A 25,022-nucleotide genomic window follows, 5' to 3' on the forward strand; every position below is an offset into this window, starting at 1 on the left:
AAAAATTTTTTTAGATCAATGTGAAATTAGCATGACAATATTTGGCAAATGGAGAAAAAAAAAACATTATTTGCAGTCCCACTGCCACCCCTTGGCAATAACCAATATAATTTCTGTGAATTAAAAAAAATGTATGTATGGAGAGAATACACTTGTGGTTGCCAGTGGGGTGGGGGTGGGGAGGGATGGATTGAGAGTGTGGGATTAGCAGATGCAAACTCTCATACAGGATGGATGAACGACAAGGTGGTACTGTAGCCCACAGGGAGCTACAGTCACCGTCCTGTGATCAATCACAACAGAAGAGAATATGAAAAAGAATGTATATGTATGTATAACTGAATCACTTTGCTGTACAGCAGAAATTAATACAACATTGCAAATCCACTATCCTTCAATTAAAAAAATACACGTCTATGGATCGCTAAGAGAGGGAAATGGGTGGCAGAATCCATTCTAGGGAGAAACCATTTTCTGTCTAATGAACGCCTGTGAGAGAATGAGGGTCCAACAGGCTCCCCTAATGATGACATGGGTCCCTGTCCCTCTCCTTCTCCCCATGGGGAGGTGAGGCAGACCTGCTTGCAAGGAGGGTCCCTGACAAAGATGGGGACCCAGCAGGGCAGGGGTGTATGCAAAGAGCTTATTTTTTTGCATAAAAATAGTGGGAGACATTTGAGTTTCAGGAAGTAGCCTTGGATAAAGGGTGTGGGGACAGGAGGAACAACAGGAGAACGTGGAATGGGAGGTCGATGAGAATGGGGAGGAGGGTGGGCTGGGGAACAAAGTCAGCCAGTGAGGCATGCCCTGAGGTGCTGGAGCCTTGGAAGGTGAGGCTGCACAGTGGTGGGTCCCCTGCAGGGCCTGGCAGACTTGAAAGGAAGCTGCCCTGTGTGGATGGAATTCGCAGGGATCAAGAAGAAAGGTCACTTTTCCATATTTGGGTCTTTACTTCATACATAAGAAGAATGGTTTGAAAGAGGTAAGAACAGAGGAGACACAAGAAAGAATTAGGACCAAGGGGATCAGGAAAAATACAGGCTCCCCAAGGAATGGTCAGATTTTGGGGGAAGAGGGTAAGAAGAGCTCCAGTGTTCCCTAAGTTTTGTAGGATAAAGAGTCTTTCCATTTACTAAAGGGAGGAGTGACCTTATAAATTTGTTTGGAGTTACAAGTGTCAAGGGGCTTCCCAGGTGGTGCCAGTGGTAAAGAACCTGCCTGCCAATGCAGGAGACATAAGAGATGCCGGTTCAATCCTTGGGCCAGGAAGATCCCCTGGAGGAGGGCATGGCAACCCACTCCAGTATTATTGCCTGGAAGATCCCATGGACAGAGAAGCCTCGAGGAATACAGTCCATGGGGTCGCAAAAGAGCTGGACAGGACTGAAGCAACTTGGCACACGTACACAAATGTCAAATTACTACAATCTGGGTAAGAAAATTCTGTATAGTTATAAAAAATTTCTTGTATCTTCCTCTTTTTCATTTAAAATGAAATTGCATACATTTTCCTGTGTTACAGAATATTAGAGAATTGACATTTTTTTCTTGGACCCATTATGTTCTGGGGTCCAGTTCTGTTACTATACAATCTTATTTAATCCCTACAACATTCTCTGAGGTAGTCAAATCATTGCAACCATTTTTAAAAATAAAAAACTGAAGCCTAGAGTGGTTAAGACATGTCCAAGTTTGGACAGGACTTTCCAGGAGGAGCCAGTGGTAAAGAACCTGCCTGCCAATGCAGGAGACTTAAGAGATGTGGGTTTGATCCCTGGGTTGGGAAGATCCCCTGGAGGAGGGCATGGCAACCCACTCCAGTATTCTTGCCTGAGAATCCCATGGACAGAAGAGCCTAGCAGGCTATGGTTCATAGGGTCGCAAGGAGTCAAACACGCATGCACACAAAGTTGGCCAGCCAGCAGTGACCAACCCCAGGAGGGAGACTGGATCCATCAGAGCGCAAAAGCCTTCTCCACAATCCCATGACGCTTGCCAGAGAAATCAGAGAATTGAAATCCGTCTCCAAGACCATCAAGGGGAAATACCAGAACAGCAGGAATGTAAAAGATTCTTCTCTCCTCCAGGGAGAGATTTGATGAGATTTGACTCTGTGATAGGAGTAGGCTTTCGATTTCACAATATGTAGTTGGCCATCAGCTTTCCTACAACTCAGCCTGCCAAATGACATGATCCTCTTCTATATTGATTTAATAGCTGTTCTTTTCACTTTTGGGGCTTGGCTCGTCCCGCTTCTCCTTGGAAAGCACTTCCATGAGATGCTACTAAAACCGATCAGTGTTATGTGGCTGCAGAAATCATTAGCCAGAAGGCTCTGGTTTCGCTCCGTGAAGGATGTTGGTGCTGAAATTGGAAGTTGACTGAGGGGTCCTGAGTAGTGACCCTCAGAAAGAGTGAGTCCCTGTGCCTGGTGGCCATCATCTCTGAAGCTACCAGCCACACCTCTGCCCTGTGGCTGGTTCTCCCAGTTCACTCAAACCCACACATCCTCAGTCCTATGGATGCCCAGAGGAAGTGGTTCTTTGTTGGAGAGTGTTTCCCTATCCTGTAGGTGTTCAGTTCAGTTCAGTCACTCAGTCGTGTCCAACACTCTGTGACCCCATGAATCGCAGCACATCAGGCCTCCCTGTCCATCACCAACTCCTGGAGTTCACTCAGACTCAACGTCCATCGAGTCAGTGATGCCATCCAACCATCTCATCCTCTGTCGTCCCCTTCTCCTCCTGCCCCCAATCCCTCCCAGCATCAGAGTCTTTTCCAATGAGTCAAGACTCCTTTTTTGTTCTAAAAGGCAAGATTATCTAAACTACAAGAGTGAAAATCAATGGTAAGATGAACAATGACTGCAAAGCACAACCAAATCTCTTGCCCTCTTTCACTTATTCTAATGAAGCAGGGATGGGTCCACCCCTGCACAGTGCATAGCTGGCTGCTGGCTGCAGTGGGAAGAACAAACACTAGCCTTCATGGTTCTGTTTATACTTAAAACTGTGAACTTCATTTATTTTAAGAATAAAATACTGTGTGCTTTAAAATCACTTATGTTCTCTTAAGTCAATGACAAGGCTCGGACTTCATATTTAAGAAATGTGTGATGAAATCCAGAAGCAACACAATTAGGTACTTAATGAAAAAAAAAAAACTCCAAATAAAGAAATCTTGCTTAAAAAATGTGTGTGTGTGTGTGTGGGGGGCAGGGTGGGGACTGTGCCACGTGGCATGTAGAATCTTAGTTCCCCAACCAGGGATTGAACCTGGGTCCCCTGCAGAGTCCTAACCACTGGATTGCAAGGGAATTCCGAAGAAATGTTACTTTTAAAGGAGCCACATCTGTTGGCATTCACTCAACAGTCCTGGCACCTGTCTTCCTTGAATCAACTAGAGACCTGGTAGTGAGGCTGCAATGGGTGTTCCCAGGCTAAGGAAGAGAAGTGGCACCTGCTGGGCTGGGAGGGGTGGAGGGTTCACCAGACTGAGGTTTCAGTGAGGCTGCAGGCAGCTTGCTGAAGAATAAGGTGAGAGCGCCTTACGGGGAGGAGGGAGTGGGGTTGTGGGGATGAGCAATTCAGGATGATGACTAAGTCTCAGGCTGCGACTCCAGAAGTGAAGTTGCTGAAAAAGCGGTGAGAGTCCAAGTTGATAGGATCAAGAAACTCTCAACAGAAGGGATTGTAGACCTAAAACTTTAACTCTGCAGAGGGAGAAACGCATGCCTACACTCACCACAGCCACAGCTAACCAGACAGACTTGCATGATCCAAACTAGTTAAAATAGTGGGAGGCAAACAGAGTGACAGCATCTTAGGAGCCTGTCTGCTTTCAAGGGTCACACACGGAGGAGTCCTCTGTCATACCTGCCACATCTTTCAGTCTGAACGCACTTTACTTCTTTTCTTCTCCCAAGGCAAATGCACAGACCAGCTCATAACTCTAGGGTTTAATTCCTTTAGAGAAGACGTCTGCATTCTAGCCCTCGTCCTTGTAGCCCTGACATTTTGCAAAGCTGGTCAGGAAAGTTCTCTCATCTTCATCCTGACATAAGAACGGTGAGGCAATACCAGGGTGGCCTGGCCTGCACGTGCGTGGCGGCTGTCGTCCAAAGCACCTGCAGTCGTGTTCAGTATTCGGAGGGAAGCTGTTCATGCACTGTTTGGGCCATTTTGGCCTGCCTCATTTAAAGCTGAGTTTTTAAAAATATGGACAAGACAAACCTCTTTAGTAAGTGGTTACAGCATTTAAAAGAATTAAACAGAACATAAAATATCAGGTACAATCTAGACGCTTTGTGAAACTGTTTTAGGTGAGTGTGTGTGTTGGGTCTTGTGTTGCTGAAATGGTTCTCAGGAGACAAGATCACAAACGATGCACTGCTGTTGTTGTTGTTTAGTTGCTCAGTCGTGTCCGACTCCTTGTGACCCCATGGACTGTAGCCCGCCAGGCTCCTCTGGCCATGGGATTCTCCGGGCAAGAATCCTGGAGTGGGTTGTCATTTCCTTCTCCAGGAAATCATGCATTATTTTAACCCTAATTTGATTAATCAAGCATATCTAACTTTATGCTAATTCTTTTGTCTTTTTCTTGGCTTGCTGGATCTGAGTTCCTGGACCAGAATTGAACCTGGGCCCTTAGTAGTAAAAGTGCAGAGTTCTAACCACTGGGTCGCTAGGGAATTCCCAACTTTATGTTAATTCTCAAGGCAATGGAGTGAAGGGCTGTGTTTTGTTGTTGTTTTGTTTTCTGTTTGCTTTTTAAGGTTGGGAAAATATATTTAAAGAAGCAAACATATCTCATTTCCTATTGTGTCCTAGAATTCCCTTTAATTGTTAAGTTCATTCCTCACAATGATGAGTGTCCAAATTGAACATTTTCATGAGAATAATTTAATCTTGGTAAGCAATCATGAAATGTGAGATAAAATACTAACTCTACAGGTAGTTTTTTCTCGAGACTGTAATTATCTACTTCAAAGTTTGTGGATAAATAGTATAATTTTTATCCGCAAATCTTTCTTTCAACCAGTCATTCATCATTTATCATCTCCTTAGCAGAAGACACATTCTCTTTTGCAGGATCTCATTGGCTGGAACCAAAGTGACAGGAACAAAACAAGAGGCTGCAGAATTTAATGGGAGGCGGGGCACAGCCATTCAGCCTTTTCAGGTCCAGCCGGGCTCACTGACTGATGGCCGTGTACCAAGGCTGCGGATGGTGGCTGGGCCTTCAGAGGGTCTAAGGCAAGTCAAAGGGAGTGTGGCAATGCCTTCAACATCTGAGAGGCGGCATCGGATTCCTTTAATTCTTCTTGCCCATTTTGGCCATAGCTCATTGAAAACTCAGCATTCAAAATATAGCCTAGCTATAATATGAAGAAATTAATTAAGTGGGTGGTAATTGGCACTTAAAAAGTGAAAAAGTAGACTTCTTCCCTGGAGTTCCAGTGGTTAAGAACTCGCCTGCCAATGCAGGGGACAGGCGTTCAACCCCTGGTCCAGGAAGATCCCACATGCCCCAGAGCAACTAAATGCTCATGTCGAAACTAAGAACCCACACACTCTAGAGCCTGCGCTTCCCAAGAGAAGCCACCACAGTGAGAAGCCTGAGCACTGCAAGTAGACAGCAGCCCCTGCTCGCTGCCGCAGCTAGAGAACACCCTCTCGCAGCAGTGAAGACCCAGCACAGCCAATGAATTCAAAAAAGTGAAACAGAACAGAAAATATCAGGGTGCACCCTGAGTGCCTTGGGAAATATTTCATTTAGTGTGTGTGTGTGTGTGTGTGTGTGTGTGTGAGCACGCACTGGGTCCTCGTGAACAACACCCTTCTTACTATGGATCACAGTCAAACGCCTTTGAAGCCACTGCTCTACCAGATGCAGGGGTGGGATGCGCCGAGTTCTTCCTGTGTGTCCTCAGGCGCTGATGCTGCCTCAGAGGGAAGCTAAGGAAAGACCAGGAGGGTGTCTTATTCCAGAGCTGGGACATGGCCGAAGTGAGAGCCTAGAGCTCCAGGCCCTGTTCTGAGGCACTTCACCACCGTCCACTCACATGCACATGAAGCCACAGCAATGCTTATAACTGACCCTCATCCTAGCAATGAGGGAGGCCAGGCCGACAGGCGCCCAGCCCTTGTTAGTAGTCTAGACCGTCCACACCAGAGTCTTAACCTCCACCCAGTGTTGCCCGATGACCTGCTCCAGTGGGGTTTCTTGGTGTTGGCATCCTCAGTCTAGCCAACTCCCCCATCTTGAATTACTTAAGTGGCTCTCAGATGCTTGATGGCAAAGTCACCTGCGCTAAGAAAGGTGGCATCTCTGTCAGCATCCGCACCGTCTTCATCACACTCATACTTTGTCTGCAACCTGCCTGCAGTCATTCCCACCCAATGTGGTAAATCAACTGTATTTCAATACAAAATTTTTTTAAAAGTCTCTTTGAGTAAGATTCACACATTATCACTCGGTGTGTATCACTTATATACATTATTACACATATTAATACATATTATACTTTATATCAACATATATTATCTAACCCTCCCGGGACCATTACCTGTGTAGAGAAACGTGTTGGAATGTCCTCCCACCACCACATCCACACCCTTCACTTTCTGAGCAATGAGTTTATCCACTTCAAAACCAGAGTGTCCCAGTGCAATAATTTTGTTCACATTTAGAGTTTTTAACTTATCTACTTCTGGTTGCAATGCAGTGATTTCATCTTCGAATACTAAATTCGTTCCTAAGGAAGAAAAGAAAATGGACATTTACTCAACAATTGCTTTTTTAAAAATCATATTGCTTATTATATAAGCATATCAAGTAAAAATACCTTACTATCTAAAGTTCTTAAATTTTTAAGACCAAAACTTATGTATAAGTTCAGTGTAATATCTCTACAAAGCCAATAAAAATTCACATCAATATTCTCAGTTACATTCCCTTAAGTTGCAATGGGGCTTCCCTGGTGACTCAGATGATAAAGAATCTGCCCAATGCAAGAGATCTGGGTTCAGTCCCTGAGTTGGGAAGATCCCTTGGAGAAGGAAATGGCAACACACTCCAGTATTCTTGCCTGGAAAATTCCAGGGACAGAGGAGCCTGGCAGGCTACAGTCTATGGGGTCACGAAGAGTCAGACAGGACTGAGAGTCTAAGACACACACACACACAAGGTTGCCTGTTGGCTTAAGGCTGTGGATGATACTATGTTGCTCGAGTTCAGTCTTAAACTGTAAGCAGGGTTCAGATTTGTGATCTATTTCTTTAATCTATTTGTATTTTTATTCAGACTTCCATTAGGTCAACACAAAGCATGCCTGAGCACATAAACATGTTGGACTGTATACATGCCAAGTCATTATGCTATATACCTTAGTGCTGGATGTCAATCATATCTCAATAAAACTTAAAAAAAAGATTAGCTACTGTATGGCTTTGTTTGCAGGTTCAGCACAATCAGCCTTCAAACTCGAAACTCTTGTCAGTGACTGGTCCTTGAATTGACGCCATTGACAACGCTGTCTCGTCCACTGGATAAGGTCAGTGTTAGAGCATCGTTGAGCACTGATTAGATTGCGTTCTAATCTGCCGAGGACTGCTGGCCCTGGGAGCCTTGCATCCCTCCCAGGAGGCTCACCCCCTACACAGTGGGAGCTGAAGCTTGCCTGGCGAGTGTGAGTGTGACCGCACAGCTGGGCGCTGTGTGCTGCAGGCTCGCACTACCCGGTGTGGTAAGCCCACCAGGCTCTCCCTTTGTCCCTGTCCTGCAGTCAAATCGCTGCATGGCTGGAGGGCTTACAGCTCTGACTGGCACAGACAGGACTACAAATACAGATACGCTGCCCTGAAGTCACAGCCAGCCAGCTGTGACTCCGGACCTTCCAGAGGATCTGCAACCAACCCTAAAACAAAAATGCCAAAAGATGAATCAGTCTCCTAACAACTTTTCAAAACCCAGGAGTCTGTTATGTACAGTTTGAAAAGTATTCATCTATGGAGCTATGAGATGGTTAAACATATCACTTCTGATGTGTGGTGTTTGGGGGTCTTGGTGTGTTCCAGGAGGGAACTCTGGAGTCCCTCGAATCAGTTAAGATGATTTGTGCCAAAGAGCATGGAAAATAAGCAGCAAGGCTGATGGTAAAGCTGGGGGTACCCCAGACTGACAGCTTGAAAACAAGTGGTTCACAGATGTGGATGGGATCTGCAGTGCTGCCAGTAGCTCACAGGGCAACATTTAAAGATCAAGAGTTATAACAGCTTGGCCATCACTGTCTGCAATGAGGCCATTAAGAATCATCTGATTATTCTTGCCAGCCACCCCAAGAAGCTCAAGGCTCCCAGGTCACCCTCAGTGCTGTGTCAACACTGATCCTCTCACTGATCTCCCCTTAAAACAATGAAGTGCACCCTCCCCATTCCACACTTCTGCTTAATTTCTCTCTGTGGCATTCACCACCTTCTGGTGTACCAAACATTTTCCTCATCTATTTCTTTTCCCACTAAATGGGAAGATCCAGTGGGCAGGGCTTTTTGGGGTCAGTATCTCTGATGCCAAGAACACTGCCAGGAACAGAGGTAGGCCCCCAGAGGGAATGAATGAATGAGTAATTGAATGGATGTTTGCTGAGACTTATGCTTCATCCTCTGCTTCAGTGTGGTGGGCAGGAAAGAACAAAAAGTCGAGAGAAAGGCCTCTGAGGACAAAGGACTGTATTCTCCTAACACATCAGAAACCTCACATGATTGGTCATCCCACATACAGAAGGCATGGGATTTATTTCAGGATAATATGAAGGGAAAAGTGCAAGTGTTAGTCGCTCAGCCATGTCCGACTCTTTGCAACCCCATGGACTGTAGCCCATCAGGCTCTTCTGTCCATGGGATTCTCCAGGCAAGAATACTAGAGTGGGTTGCCAAGCCCTCCTCCAGGGATCTTCCCAACCCAGGGACTCAACCTGCATCTCCTGCATTGTAGGTGGATTCTTTACCATCTGAGCCACCAGGGAGTGAGAGAAATTTCATTTTCTAAATAAAATAAATGAAATGTGCTAGAAATACAAATTATGCCTGTGGGCACCCAGGCCACCAGGACTGAAGGATTGAGGCTGGATATTTGGTGCCAGAGATTGACAGAAGGAGCCAGGCTGCTGAGCCTGTGGTCTTGGGAGAAGCAAGCGTCCCCCGAGACACTGCTGCACCCCTGCCCAGCTCCTGCACTGGTCCCTACATGATGCAGCCCCTTTCTCCTGGGAGATGCTGGAAAGAGTGTGGTCCTTTCAGCTCTCACGTCTTTTGTAATCTGGTAAGGTGCCATCTGAGTCCCAGCAAGGCTGGTCCCCGCCCCGTCTCTCCACCATCCCCCTCTTCTATCTTTTTATTGGTGACTATTTTTAAGAACGATTTTTAAAGTCTTTATTGAATTTGTTACAATATTGCATCTGTTTTGTGCTATGTGCTTAATCGCCCAGTTGTGTCCAACTCTTTGTGACCCCGTGGACTGTAGCCCACCAGGCTCCTATGTCCATGGGATTCTCCAGGCAAGAATACTGGACTGGGTTGCCATTTCCTTCTCAAGGGATCTTCCCAACGCAGGAACTGAACCCAGGTCTCCCACGTTGCAGGTGGTTCTTTACTGTCTGAACCACCAGGGGTGTCTGTTTTACATTTTGTTTTTTTGGCCATGAGGCACATGTGATGTTAGTTCCTCAACCAGGGATGAAACCCATACCTTCTGCATGGGAAAGTGAACCACTGGACCATTAGGGAAGTCTCCTTATTGCTGACTATGAAAGAAGGGACTAACGTTTTTCTCCAAATCATGCTGAACTCCTCAGCCCAACAATCCAGTCCTCACCCCACTTTCCAGCTTTCTCTTAGAATCCATGTTCCAGGAAACTAAACACCTACTACTTTGGGATTGTGGCCCCACACCTGCCTGCTCTTGTGTGTTCATTTCACAGCTTTCACTGGGAAGCCCCTCGTGCTGGCACCAGGCAGGTCCCTGCCCTTGGCAGCATGGGTCTCAGAAGATGACTCTGACCTCGCTTCTGGAATGCCCTTTGCCCCAGGATTCTTCACACACCTTAGAGGGGGCCAAGGAGGGTCTTCATCGTGTCTACCTGACCCCCGAGCTGGCCATCCTGCCCTTCACTCACCAGACCCTCTTCCCTCCCTCCCCAACTTTGTTTATGACATTAATTAGATTCTACCTTTAATGAACTCAAATCCCCCTGGAAGGAACAGACATCATGGAGACACATAACTATTCTGTTATTCAACATGTCCACATCTTTAGTCAGAGATCCTGAGCTGGCCCCTCTATTAGGTTCCAGATGTTCACTGAGAGCAGGCTAGCTCTGTCCTCGGGCTGCTCCCAAGGAAGCCCAGAGTGAGGACAAATGTGATCAGGGGAGGCATTTTCGGGGGGTGCTAGGGACTCACAGCAGGAGCATCTCACCAGAGGGCGACCTGCGGCAATTGGGCCTCAGGACCCCAGCCCAGCCCACGTCAGTGATTGGTTCACTCTGTAATCACCACCCTCGCCTCTGGGCAGGAAAGCCCCCGGGGGCCCAGACAGAAGGTGCCCTGAACCTGGGAAGGGCTGATCACCTTGCTGTAAGCAGCGGGACGGAAGGGCCAGAGCCATGCTGATGGTGGAGAGAAGCCCGAGACTGTACTCTGGGTACCTCCAGTGGGGCCACATCCTTTTTAGTCAGAAGACCACTCACATAGCTCTTCAAAAGCCAGTAATTCATGAGGTCCACGGGTGCCTGCTGTGGCATTTTCACAATGATTTCAGCCACAGCCATGGACCACGTGCAAAGGCTTGGGGGAGAGATGTCACCTGGCGCCTGGGGTGCCTGACGAACCCCAGGTCCCCAGCAGTGGAGAGCAGCCCAGCCCTGCTTCTGAGCTCACACCACTCAGGGCCAAGTGCACTGACTTTTGTGTTGTTTCCGATGGCCTGCAACTACTTTAACAGCAACAGGAAACACATGACATTTCTGTCATTTTCTAAAATTTCCTTTATCAGTTTGTTCTTGCCAAAAACCCTTGTTTCCTTTTTTTCTTCAAATATGGAAAGAAAATTGACTTGGATAATTTAGAAAAATCTTCCCAGGTGACACATTGGTAAAGAATTTGCCTGCCAATGCAGGAGGCGCAAAGAGATGTGGGTTTGATCCCTGGGTGGGGAAGATCCCCTGGAGAAGGAAATGACAACCCACTCCAGTATTCTTGCCTGGAGAATCCCACAGACAGAGGAGGCTGGTGGACTATATATAGTCCATGGGTCTGCAAAGAGTCTGACATGACTGAGTGACTCACTTGCAATTTAGGAAAAATGTTTTTTTGTTTTCACTGCCAAACCATTCCTGTAAAAGTGGCTCAAAAATGGTTTTCTGAATGGTCTTAGGGTTATACAGATATATGTGTGTGTATATATGGCTATAGCAGATATACATATTTATCTGTTGTATGATACACACACACACACACACAAAAGACCATTCAAAAAAAAAAAAATATATATATATATATTTCCCAGAAAGCCAGATACAACAAAGCCATTAAAACAAGAGATAATGAAAAAGGGAGCTAACTATTCATAGAATAATCATACTAGAAAAAAGGAAATTGAGGTAAAACCCTGGCTCTGGGCTCCCTGGTTCCACAGAAAAAAGGGGTGAGTTACGTGACTCTCATTTCCCAATAAATGACTCCTTCTGACATCAGCACAGGATATAAATGGCCCTTTCATCCAAATTCTGAATATGCTGAATTAAGCAATGTTACTGTTGATGTCAACATTTCACTGAGCAGGAGAGCAAGGGTCTTTAAGAAGTTACTTAGGGCAACTGGAAACCACTAAATTGATATTTCAATGACATCCACAAGTGGCCAACACCACACACTGTTCCTACTTTGACCAACCATCCAGAAAAATAATGCCACACTCTGATTTAGTGCCACCTATTTTCAAGCAATGAGTGCTGTAAAAGAAGAAAATACCTGGATTTGAGAGGAAAGGGGTTTCCTTTGAAGTGTATCCAACAATCCCCACAACTTCATCACCAACAGTAAGAATTTTATATGGTGAATAAAGTCCTGAGATTTTAGACGCTAGAGGCCCCTTGGCTTTAATGTTTGCGCTCAGAATTGGAAAATTGACCTCTTTGAGTAGTGGATCAATCAGGCCTTCCACACCATTATCAAATTCATGATTTCCCAGTGCCTGGTGGAAAGGGAAAAGAGAAAAAGAATTAGGTACTCTGAAATTGCCAGTAAAAACATACTTCAGAGAATATTACCTTGGGGAATTCCCTACTGGTTCACTGGTTAGGACTCCATGCTTTCACTGTGGATGACATGGGTTCAATTCCTGGTCAGGGAACTAAGATCCCACAAAGCATATGGCACAGCCGAAAAAACAACAACAAAAAAAAAGACCTTAGCACAGAGTTCTGAAAACTGGAGAAGCTCTAGGAAGCTGACTGTATGACTGATGTCCTCCTCAGGCTCAGAGATTTTACTCCGGAGCCCTGGGGTCAGGCCCAGGGGCAGTCAGATCACCAGGCAGATTTCCAAACCCCAGGCCCTGTATCACCTGCTGAGGTGACGTCAATGTGTGTGGAAGGCACTCGCAGACAGGTCAGTGTCCTCCACCTCCAGGTCTGGGGCAGGTTGAGAGTCTGCATTTACCAGGCTCTGTCCAGCCCCTTCTCTCATAAGCCCATATCTCAATTCACCAAACCAATCATTCCATTCCCATATGCTGGGGACAACTGTTAAAATCAACAGGACTTTAGCAAAAGGGGCTGGAGTCGTGTGATGAACAGACACTTGAGGCATCCCCTCCCTGACACAGCTCCCATCCCCTGGGTCATGACACCCTTACGTTCCCATAGCTGTTTCTTCCCTAGTACTCCGTGGTCCTCTGTTCTTCTGGGAAGGGGAGGATTCCCAAAGGCAAGCAGGAGATTGCACTTTGATAGCAGAGCATTGGTTTCTGCTTCCTGTCAGTTCTGGGTCACCCTGGCTTTCACTCTCAGCAGCTTCACATCCAAGGATGAGTAGGATGAAACCACCACAGGCCTTTGGGGCTCTGGATGGGCTCCGAGCCAGGGCTCTGGGAGGAGCTGGCATGCTTTAACACAAGACACCCTACTCCCAACTTATTCCCTAGCTCCTTTTCCTCATTGCTTGGGGAGTAGCTGCTGAGCCAGAGCTATCACCCTGACGTCTGGTATCTTTCCCCAGGGTGATGCTAACAAAAGAGGACCGGCTGGCCACCTCCCCCAAAGCCTTCCACTCCTTCTCTATCCGTCTCCTGGAAAAAACTTACCCACCGCAGCCACCCACCACGGGCTCTGGCTGCCAAGGCTGATTTGCTATCTTAGTACTTAACTCAGTGAGTTCAAACTTTCTATACAGCACACTTGATTTTGCTTCACTTTGAGGGTCATCTGGGAACAGGCTTAGAAGTGCTGACTGGTGACCCCTCCATCTACATGAACACCCCCATCCCCGTGTTCTCTGACTGTCCCCATCCTCCTCCTTCCTACCCATTCCACCGTGTAGCAGCTTGTTCTGCACATCCATGGGGTCCTCCCCACAAGGAGTGCCCCTGAGTCACTGGGACCTTCACCTCCAGCCTTCACCCCGCTCAGTGCTGGAGCTCCTCATCTGCCTGGCAGGTGACCCTCGCCAGGACCCACACTCAAAGGGCCGTGTGCATCACGTCCTCATCTGCATGTGTTTCCACGAAGAAAGCAGCACAGTGTCTTCATGTTTCCATGTACCTGTCTTCCTGATTAAACTCAGAATTTCTGAACTTGCCTTTTATCCCATCTCTGAATATCTGCTCATTTTGACTTCTTCCTCTTACCTAAGTGCTTCCCTCTTAAAGGCTGACCTACTTAAAGGTTCTCCCAGTCTTGGGTAATTGTCTTTTTCTCTTGTATTCTTAGAACATCATGGTTTCTTCCTATGGTGAAATAAGTCTGCCTTATGAGGTTACAATAACTCATAATAATCTGGCTTAACTGTACAGGTTTTTTTTAATGAATGTTTCCATAGCTCTTCATGAAAGATTGTCAATGCGTCAGCTGCCTTGCACTTTACCATTATACTGCTAGTACTCAGCAACAGCTGAACTTACAGTTTTCCTTTATTTGTCTTGCTTGGTGTCTCCTCCTTGGACTTGAGTGTAAAGCCCTGAAAGTGGTGACCTTGGCTGCCTTTCCACCTCTCTGCCTGGCAGGGAGAGAGTGTGCTTGGAGGTGTGCAAGAGTTGCCTGAACGCTGTCGCTGCCACCCACACTTTCAACACCCAACTGAACATCTACAACCCCAACTTGACTCTGCATCTCTATGTCTGGCTGCCATGTGGACATTGCCCCGAGTCTCACAGGCACCCCAAGCTTATTGCGCTCAAGCTCCTGCCTCTGGGATCCCCATCTTGGTCCAAGGTACTGCCCTTTCCCCAGTCAGTTGCAGCCAGAAACCCTGGAGCACCCGAATCCCTCCCACTCGCTCACTCCCTCTCCTTACCTCCCACCAGCATCTCTCGCTTTATTTAAAAGCTCCAGTTCAGCCTACCCCATTGCTCCCACCTGCATGTGGTCCTGGCACCCTCACTTCCAACACTGCCCCCCAGCCGGGCCTTCAGATGCCACCACTGCCGTCTCTAAACCTGCACCTTGCTGCCAGAATCATCTTTCTAAAATGCAAATCTGAACTTGTTGGTCCTGACCTTAAAGGTCCTGAGAGGCTCCATCTGAACTTCCTCTGTGATAAAGTTCAATGTCCTGAGCCCTTTGAGGTCTGGTCTTGCCTTCTCTTGCAGCTTCCTTTAGACACCCACCTCCAGACAGGCCTGGAGGCTCCATCATTCATGAGCAGTGACCTGAACACATTTCTAAACTGAGGCTTCCTCCAGAAGAGGAATGAATGAATAAAACAAAAGCTGTAATGACAGCGAGTCAGTATTTACTAAGTACATGCCACACACCAGCATCAGGTAAGGTGATTTTGTGTAGCAAACCTGGTTTTGTGCTGTGACGTTGGTATTATTACTATGCTTGTGTTACAGAGGGGAAAAACTGAGATCTAGAGACATTAAATGAATGGTTCAAGGTCACAAAATTAGTAAGGAGTGGAGCTGGGACCAGAGCCACTTCTGTTTGACTTCAACTTTCTTAACCTCTATGCTTGGCTATAATGGGCTTTGCATAAGAGAGTAAGGACTCAAAATAAATTCCTGACTACTCACAGTTTTCTGTGTTTTCACTTATCTTTATCCCTCTGTATATGATACATGGACTTCCCTGGTGGCGTAGTGGTAAGGAATCTACCTGCAATGCAGGAGACACAGGAGACATGGGTTCCAACCCTGGGTTGGGAAGATCCCCTGGATGAGGGGCATGGCAACCCACTCCAGTATTCTTGTTTGGAGAAACCCATGGACAGAGAAGCCTGACAGGCTACAGTGCATGGGGTTGCAAAGAGTCTGATCCAACTGAAGCAACTGAGCATGCATGCATGTGCATATGATACATAATTGCTGATTGATTGATATATACATAGAAGGGCTCCCTTGGTGGTCCAGTGGTTAAGAATCTGCCTTGCGACACAAGGGACACTGGTTCATTCCCTGGTCCTGGAAGATCCCCATGCCATGCAGCAACAAAGCCTATGAGTCACAACTACTGAGCCAGTGCTCTAGAGCTGGTGCTCAACAGGAGAAGCCCGCAGTGAGAAGCCCTCACACAAAGATGAGTAGCCCCTGCTCACTGCAACCAGGGAAAGCCCACGCACAGCAATGAAGACCCACCACAGCCAAAAATAATAATAAAAAGATATATACATAGATAGGAAGATAGAACATTCCTTTCCCATGCCAGGCCTTTACTGCCTTATTCAACTAATTACTCTAGCTCCTGAAGACCAATGGACCTTCTGGAAGAAAGACCCCAAACACTCAAGGTCCTCCCTGAGTTAGCAGTCCTTCCTGTGCTTGATGGTCCCCTCATGGCAGCCCTGGCAGACCCTGCACCTGCCCACTGAGTCCCTTACCATGCAGCACAGTTTTGGGAAGAGAGCAAGGATGCAGCATCAAATGAATAAATAAATGAACAGAAAAGTCCTCCATCAATTTCTTTCTCCTACACACAGCTAATTCGTCCTACAAATACCAAAGCAGAACAATCCCTTTGTAAATGCGTATCTCTAGAAACTCGGTGCTTCCACCTTCTGACCTTGACTTTGCCTGCTCCCTCCTGTTCTCCTGCACCTATCAGAGCTCCACCATTTGTCCACTCTGCAGGGGAAGGATCGTGCAGTTCACCTGAGGACACCTGCTCCCACACCCTGCCGGCACACAGGAAACTTGTGAAATACACTGCTTCTTCATTCGTTCCTATTGCTTTTATTAATAATGTGAAAATACTTCAGGAAGAGTCTGCCTAGGAGTAGAACTTAGAGCAATAAAGATACAATGTAACAGAGCCTAGAGTCTTTCCTTGTTCCTTTATATCTCACAGAAACTTTGTAGGGCAACCATGTTGTTGCTGTTGAATCTCTAAGTCGCGTTTGACTCTTTTGCGACCCCATGGACTGTAGCCCTTCAGGCTCCTCTATCCATGGCATTTCCCAGGCAAGAATACTGGAATGGGCTGCCATTTCCCTCTCCAGGGGATCTTCCAATCCAGAGATTCAACACATGTCTCCTGTGTTGGCGGGCAGATTCTTTACCACTGAGCCATTAGGGAAGCCCCAGTACAAGAATTTAGAAATTCACATTGCAGTACTATTACGTCTTCTCGGGTCCTCTCTGAAGACCCTGTCCACCTTCTCATATGTATGCTTGTTGATTTTTTGCTGCTTTGCCCAACTAACGTGTACCAACTTATGTTGTACCGTACCCTGATATGAGCTAACCTCTTCTGTGCCACTTATCACTCTAATCCTCACATAAGCAAGTGATTTTCCTGGCCCTAAAGGACATTCTCACATTTTTTCTCACTTTTCTGCTTTCCAAACATTTCATTTCCAGTACTAGAAACGAAACTCATTTTCATTCATTTGTTAATTTGAGAGCCCTATTCAGCCACTAGTTCTAGCACTGTCATCACCTTGAATACTTTTAATACAAACACTAAATTTCACCAAATGCACTTTTCTGTAATTTAAGAGAGTCGAACCTCACAAAATGACCTTTTTCAGTATCTCCAACACTGGGATCATAGGAACACAATGAGAGCGTCTGGTCTAACCCCAGCTTATTATCCTCATCACTTCCTTGGTGTAGGAGAACCCCGGGGTTCTCACTGTTAAAAGCAAAACAAAACTTGATGATCATATAAGAAAGAGACTTTTCATGTTCTCTACCTGGCTCAGCCCAGTATTTTCAATCATCCAAATACCTGGAATATTGCCAGCCTTTTATTCTTCTTCTTCTTATTTATAAAATTAAAAAAATTTTTGGCTGTGCTGTGAGACTTGTGGGATCTTAGTTCCCTAACTAGTGGCTGAACCCAGGCCCTGGTGGTGAAAGTGCAGAGTCCTAATCCTGAACCGCCAGGGATTTCCCTTGCTTGCCTTTTAAAGCTAAAAGCAAACTGAAATGTAAGGACAAGGGAGATATGCTTCTTCTCTGACTCAAAATCCTGTTGTTGTTAAATAAATTCTGCAGAACACAGTCAGATGTTTTTAACCCCAACTGCAGGCATTTGTGAATATTTACATTTGCATGCCAGGTGGTACTAGTGGTAAAGAACCTCCCTGCCAAAGCAGGAGACATAAGAAATGCAGGTTCAATCCCTGGGTCAGGAAGACTCCCTGGAGGAGGGCATGGGAACCCACTCCAGTATTGCTTGTCCACGGAGAATCCCATGGACAGAGGAGCCTGGCAGGATACAGTCCATAGGGTAGCACAGAGTCAGACATGACTGAAGCGACTTAGCATGTATATTTGCTGTGTATAGTTTGTGAAAGGCTTTGCAGAAACTCTGCAAAGACAGGGCCCAAAAGGCTTTTCAGGTCGTATGAATCAGCAATGGAAGAATGAATTCATCTGGTTGAATCAGCAAAAGAAGAATGAATTCATCTGGAGTTTCTTGTTTTGATTAAAAACATTCTGAAGTGAGGAGTGAGGGAAAGCTTGTGTTACCATCATTGGTTTATAACTCTCATTAATTCTGAATGCAGGACAAAGTCTAACTTCCTTTTGGGGATAAGCAATTCCTGACACATACCCATTTTAAGGGGCTTATATGGTGACCACATGCCTATTTATTCATTTATTATCATTAAACTGAATGCTAATGAGAATTTAACAGTCAATTCAGTTCAGTTCAGTTGCTCAGTCGTGTCCTATTCTTTGCGACCCATGGACCGCAGCAAGCCAGGCCTCCGTGTCCATCACCAACTCCCGGAGTTTACCCAAACTCATGTCCATTGAGTCAGTGATGCCATCCAACCATCTCATCCTCTGTTGTCCCCTTCTCCTCCTGCCCTCAATCTTTCCCAGCATCAGGGTCTTTTCAAATGAGTCAGCTCTTCACATCAGGTGGCCAAAGTATTGGAGTTTCAGCTTCAACATCAGTCCTTCCAATGAACACTCAGGACTGATCTCCTTAAGGATGGACTGGTTGGATCTCCTTGCAGTCCAAGGGACTCTCAAGAGTCTTCTCCAACACTACAGTTCAAAAGCATCAATTCTTCGGCGCTCAGCTTTCTTTATAGTCCAACTCTCATATCCATACATGACTACTGGAAAAACCATACCCTTGACTAGATAGACCTTTGTTGGCAAAGTAACGTCTCTGCTTTTCAATATGCTGTTTAGTTTGTACATAACTTTCCTTCCAAGGAGTAAGTGTCTTTTAATTTCATGGCTGCAGTCACCATCTGCAGTGATTTTGGAGCCCAGGAAAATAAAGTCAGCCACTGTTTCCACTGTCTCCTCATCTATTTCCCATGAAGTGATGGGACCGGAGCTTTAAGCCAACTTTTTCACTCTCCTCTTTCTCATCAAGAGGCTCTTTAGTTCTTCACTTTCTGCCCTGAGGGTGGTGTCATCTGCATATCTGAGGTTATTGATATTTCTCCCAGAAATCTTGATTCCAGCTTGTGCTTCTTCCAGCCCAGCATTTCTTATGATGTATTCTGCATATAAGTTAAATAAGCAGGGTGACAATATACAGCCTTGACGTACTCCTTTTCCTATTTGGAACCAATCTGTTGTTCCATGTTCAGTTCTAACTGTTGCTTCCTGACCTGCATACAGATTTCTCAAGAGGCAGGTCAGGTGGTCTGGTATTCCCATCTCTTTCAGAATTTTCCACAGTTTATTGTGATCCACACAGTCAAAGGCTTGGGCAGAGTCAATAAAGCAGAAATAGATGTTTTTCTGGAACTCTCTTGCTTTTTTGATGACCCAGCAGATGTTGGCTGTTTGATCTTTGGTTCCTCTGCATTTTCTAAATCCAGCTTGAACATCTGGAAGTTCACAGTTCATGTATTGCTGAAGCCTGGCTTGGAGCACTTTGAGCATTACTTTACTAGCATGTGAGATGAGTGCAATTGTGTGGTAGTTTGAGCATTCTTTGGCATTGCCTTTCTTTAGGATTGAAATGAAAACTGACGTTTTCCAGTCCTGTGGCCACTGCTGAGTTTTCCAAATTTGCTGGCACATTAAGTGCAGCACTTTCACAGCATCATCCTTTAGGATTTGAAATAACTCAACTGGAATTCCATCCCCTCTACTAGCTTTGTTCATAGTGATGCTTTCTAAGGCCCACTTGACTTCACATTCCAGGATGTCTGGCTCTAGGTGACTGATCACACCATTGTCACTATCTTGGTCGTGAAGATCTTTTTTGTACAGTTCTATGTATTCTTGACACCTCTTCTTAATATCTTCTGCTTCTGTTAGGTCCATACCATTTCTATCCTTTATTGAGCCCATCTTTGTATGAGATGTTCCCTTGGTATCTCTAATTTTCTTGAAGAGATCTCTAGTCTTTCTATTCTATTGTTTTCCTCTATTTCTTTGCATTGATCACTGAGGAAGGCTTTCTTATCTCTCCTTGTTATTCTTTGGAACTCTGCATTCAGATGGGTATATCTTTCCTTTACTCCTTTGCTTTTGGCATCTCATCTTTTCTCAGCTATTTGTAAGGCCTCCTCAGACAGCCATTTTGCCTTTTTGCATTTCTTTTTCTTGTGGATGGTCTTGATCCCTGTCTCCTGTACAATGTCACGAACCTCCGTCCATAGTTCTTCAGGCACTCTGTCTATCAGATCTAGTCCCTTAAATCTATTTCTCACTTCCATCATATAATCATAAGGGATTTGATTTAAGTCATACGTGAATGGTCTAGTGGTTTTCCCTATGTTCTTCAATTTAAGTCTGAATTTGGCAATAAGGAGTTCATGATCTGAGCCACAGTCAGCTCCTGGTCTTGTTTTTGCTGACTGTATAGAGCTTCTCCATATTTGGCTGCAAAGAATATAGACAGTCTGATTTTGATGTTGGCCATTTGGTGATATCCATGTGTAGAGTCTTCTCTTGTGTTGTTGGAAGAGGGTGTTTACTATGACCAGTGTGTTCTCTTGGTAAAACTCTATTAACCTTTGCCCTGCTTCATTCTGTAGTCCAGGACCAAATTTGCCTGTTACTCCAGGTGTTTTTTGACTTCTGGGGGCCATGAAGAGATACCCCACGTCCAAAGTAAGAGAAACCCAAGTAAGATGGTAGGCACTGAGAGAGGGCATCAGAGGGCAGACAGACTGAAACCACAATCACAGACAACAGGCCAATCTGATCACACAGACCATAGCCTTGTCTAACTCAATGAAACTAAGCCATGCCATGTAGGGCTACCCAAGACGGATGGGTCATGGTGGAGAGGTCTGACAGAATGTGGTCCACTGGAGAAGGGAATGGAAAACCACTTCAGTATTCTTTCCTTGAGAACCCTGTGAACAGTATGAAAAGGCAAAAAGATAGGACACTGAAAGATGAACTCCCCAGGTCGGTAGGTGACCAGTATGCTACTGGAGACCAGTGGAGAAATAATTCCAGAAAGAATGAAGAGATGGAGCCAAAGTAAAAACAACACCCAGTTGTGGGTGTGACTGGTGATAGAAGCAAGGTCTCATGCTGTAAAGAGCAATATTGCATAGGAACCTGGAATGTAAGGTCCATGAATCAAGGCAAATTGGAAGTGGTCAAACAGGAGATGGCAAGAGTGAACGTCAACATTCTGGGAATCAGCAAACTAAAACAGACTGGAATGGGTGAATTTAACTCAGATGACCATTATATCTACTACTGTGGGCAAGAATCCCTTAGAAGAAATGGAGTAGCCATCATAAACAACAAAAGAGTCCAAAATGCAGTACTTGGATGCACTCTTAAAAACAACAGAATGATCTCTGTTCATTTCCAAGGCAAACCATTCAATATCACGGTAATCCAAGTCTATGCCCTGACCAGTACTGCTGAAGAAGCTGAAGTTGAACGGTTCTATGAAAACCTACAAGATCTTTTAGAACTAACACCCAAAAAAGATGTCCTTTTCATTATAGGGGATTGGAATGCAAAAGTAGGAAGTCAAGAAACAGTCAATTACCATCTTGTAGATACTGAAGTCAATGGAAAGTACCTAGTATCCACCCAACGAAAACAAATACATGATGTCATATTGCCACAGTCCCCCATCCCTTCCTCTATCTGGGGCGGATGCTGAATAACTGATGGAGTCAGTCTTCCCCACCGAGTTTGAAATGAATCTCAAAACTCTTCTTTTCCTGGCCCTGCAGGGAGTTACTGTCAATTAACTAGAGACTGATACTTGAGATGAAATTGTTCTCCATGCCTGCATGAAGATAATAATGATAAGCGTGAAATCTATTGACTTCCAACAACAGTAAAATAAAACTTCAGAGAAGAACATGTGCTAGAGCAAATGATTTCACACCCTTCCTGATGTTTCTCTCTTTTACCATGTTTGTTCCACAAAGAGTGCAGATGGAACCTGCATCTGAATCCAGCTGTCACCTGACAAGGCGCGCCTGACCACCTTGTCCTGTGAGGCCTCATGCCCACGTCCAGTTTTTTTCTTTCTCAAAGCTTTTCCTAAGAGAAGCTGCTATTTCTTCATTTACTCCCTTCATCCATAAACACATGCTCTCAGTGGTGCTGAGTAAATGAATGAACAAGGGCAAATAAGAACATCCTCAGGGTGAGAGTGAGAGAAACAAAGCCCTTGGTGTTGGAGTGGGTGGCACTGGGGGCTGACACAGGGAAGAGGGCCAAAACCTGAGCCTTCTGCTCCTTCTTCATGGTCCCCAGGAGGGGACACAGAGGTCGGTGGCCACTGGCTGGCCTTCTATAAAGGTCTCCCATTATGCCAGAATTGGAGCAGGAAATGGCAACCCACTCCAGTGTTCTTGCTTGGAGAATCCCATGGACAGAGGAGCCTGGTCCATGGGGTCACAGAGAGATGGACAAAACTGAATGACTAATGCTTATTATGCCAGAATATTTAGTCTTTATGGAGAAATCTCCCATTTTCTGAATTCTCCAGTTACAAGTGATTGATCAGAGCCGTTTCTGTCTGTTATTGAAGTCTGCATTAATTGGTGGATAAAGGAGATGCAGTACATATATACGATGGAACATTACTCAGCCATAAAGAGAATGAAATGATGGCATCTGCATCAAAGTGGATGGACCTAGGGATTATCATACTAAGGGAAGTAAGTCAGACAGAGAAAGGCAAATATTGTACGGTATCACTTAGAGGTGTACTCTAAAATATGACACGGATGAACTTAACTATGAAACAGACTCATGGACAAAGAGAGTTGTGTTTACCAAGGTGGAAGGAGGGTGGGGGAAGGATGGATTGGGAGTTTGGGTTAGCAGATGCAAATTATTATATACAGAATGGATAAACAACAAGTTCCTACTGTATAGCACAGGGAACTATATTCTATATCCTGTGGTAAACCATTATGGAAAAGAATAGGAAAAAGAATGTACACTTTGAATGAATCACTTTGCTGTACAGTAGAAATTAATTCAACATTGTAAATCAATAAAGTGAATTTGAAAAAAAAAAGGAATATGCATTAATCAAGTCCCATAATCTATTTAAAATGGACTTGTCTAGTAGTCCAGTGGTTAAGAATCCATGCTCCCAATGCAGGGGGCCCAGGTTTGATCCTTGGTCAGGGAACTCGATCCCGTCTGACAAATACACCTGGCACAGCCAAATAAATAAATAAAAAATAAATGTAGCTACCACAGGGGAAATGCTCGGTAAATATCTACTGGATGAAAAAACAACTTAATAAATGATTGGTGAGGAAGAGGAAAAAAAGAGACTGAGACTGAATGCCCAAGGCTGGGGTTACTGGTTCTCAGTCCCTGGGTGGTGTTCCCAGCAGCTTCTTCTCTGTAACCTGTACTGGTGTTGGCCTGTCTGTGTGGGCTGCAGTGGGAAAAAGGTTCAGATACAGTGCCTCTGGGCTCTGGCACCAGACTGATAAAGAGTTCTGTTCTGAAACCCTCTGATGAGTGGACACAGCAGCCACATAGTGATAATTTTCACAGAACACAGAGCCACAAAAGGCAAGCGAGCAGCAAAACCCAAAGAGAGAGAGTCTCTCAGGCCAAGAACATGCCAGGCCTCCCTGAATAAAGCAAGCTGTGCGGCGGCAGTCACAGTGGCCCAGCTCTGACTAGTGTCTGATGCTACAGCCTTGGTTGGTTTGCGTCAACCCGCAGCAGTATTTTTATTTCAAGTGTACCAGAAAACGTAGATTTTTCTCCCAAGTTTGAAATGACATCCCCCACCCCAATTTCAGGCCAGCCCAGCTTGAACCCAGATGAGGGGATTACAGACACTGAAACTGGGTCGGCGGTGGGGCAGAGAGCTGGGCTCCTGTTGCAGGAGATGTTGCATGGAATTGCCTGGGAGAAACCTGGTGCTCACTGCCCGCTCTGTACCCTACCCATGGATCCCTGCTCTGCATAGTCTGTTGGCCAGGCAGTCCCCACCAATCAGCCAGCAGAACACGTGCCCTCAATAACCCATGAAGGTTACTGTGAGGATGCATGTGGTTCCGGGTGCTAGGAAAGAGCAATCCCCAGTGCAGCACGGGGCAGACCTCCCCTCTCCCTTAGGCCTCCCCTCCCCCACAGGTCTCCGCTCCCACTCAGGCCTCCCCTCCTGGCGACCCAGTCAGGAAACCCCTTTGTTTCTGCTCCTTCACCATCCCCTCCAGGGCTCCCCTCCTCCAGGCACTCCCACTGCCCCACTCTGTCTCATCGTTTCTCACCTAGACATTTCGAGAACCTCTGAGCCAGTCTCTGGCTTCAGACCTCCTGCCCACTGCTGGGGGGCCACCAGAATGCACGTCCCCAAACACTTCCAGCCCTGCTGGGTGTCTCTACAAGGCTCCCTGCTTCCCACTGAAATCCTTCCTGCTCAGATGCTAAACCAGCCCTTCTATGATCTCCCTGAGTTTGCCTCATTTTTTTTTTTTTTTCTGCCTGACCAGGCACCTTCGGTTCCAGGAAGACAAAGCCACCTGCGTGTAAGAACTACCTCAGACGCAGCTCAAGTGTGTGTGAGAAAGCTTCAGTGGCGCCGCCACCACAGACGGCCCTCCTGTCACATCCACCACATCCTGCTGCCGCTGTCTGTTCATGTCTTTCTCCCGGAGGCAGGAGCGGTGTCAATTGTCCCATGGTCCTTGGTAATGCCAGATGAGAGCCTGGCACCAGCGGCTCAGCAGGTGTTTACTGAAGGAATAATAAAACCACCCACCCACCTGCTCCTTTCAAATAGGTTCCATTTTCATCTCTGATTTGGTAGGTGAGCCACTGAAGCTGTTCAAGAACAGCATATAAAAACACACATGATAAAGAGTAGTTAAGCAGCAGCAGTAGTGTTAGTCGCTCAGTCATGACTAACTTTTTGTGAC

General features: G+C 45.8%; 1 protein-coding gene across 1 annotated transcript in view; it reads right to left on the reverse strand.

Annotated features, from left to right (window-relative positions):
- The window catches only part of NT5E (5'-nucleotidase ecto), a 73,003-nt gene that overhangs the window by 23,923 nt on the left and 24,058 nt on the right, over positions 1–25,022 (reverse strand). The window contains exons 2-3 of the mRNA XM_027551459.1: positions 12,030–12,252; positions 6,569–6,757 (exon numbers count right to left, since the gene is read on the reverse strand). Of these exons, the coding sequence (XP_027407260.1) occupies positions 6,569–6,757; positions 12,030–12,252 (412 nt within the window). The remainder of the gene's footprint in view (positions 1–6,568; positions 6,758–12,029; positions 12,253–25,022) is intronic.

The sequence above is a fragment of the Bos indicus x Bos taurus genome, chromosome 9 (assembly GCF_003369695.1).
Source record: "Bos indicus x Bos taurus breed Angus x Brahman F1 hybrid chromosome 9, Bos_hybrid_MaternalHap_v2.0, whole genome shotgun sequence".
In the NCBI taxonomy this organism is placed as follows: Eukaryota; Metazoa; Chordata; class Mammalia; order Artiodactyla; family Bovidae; genus Bos; species Bos indicus x Bos taurus.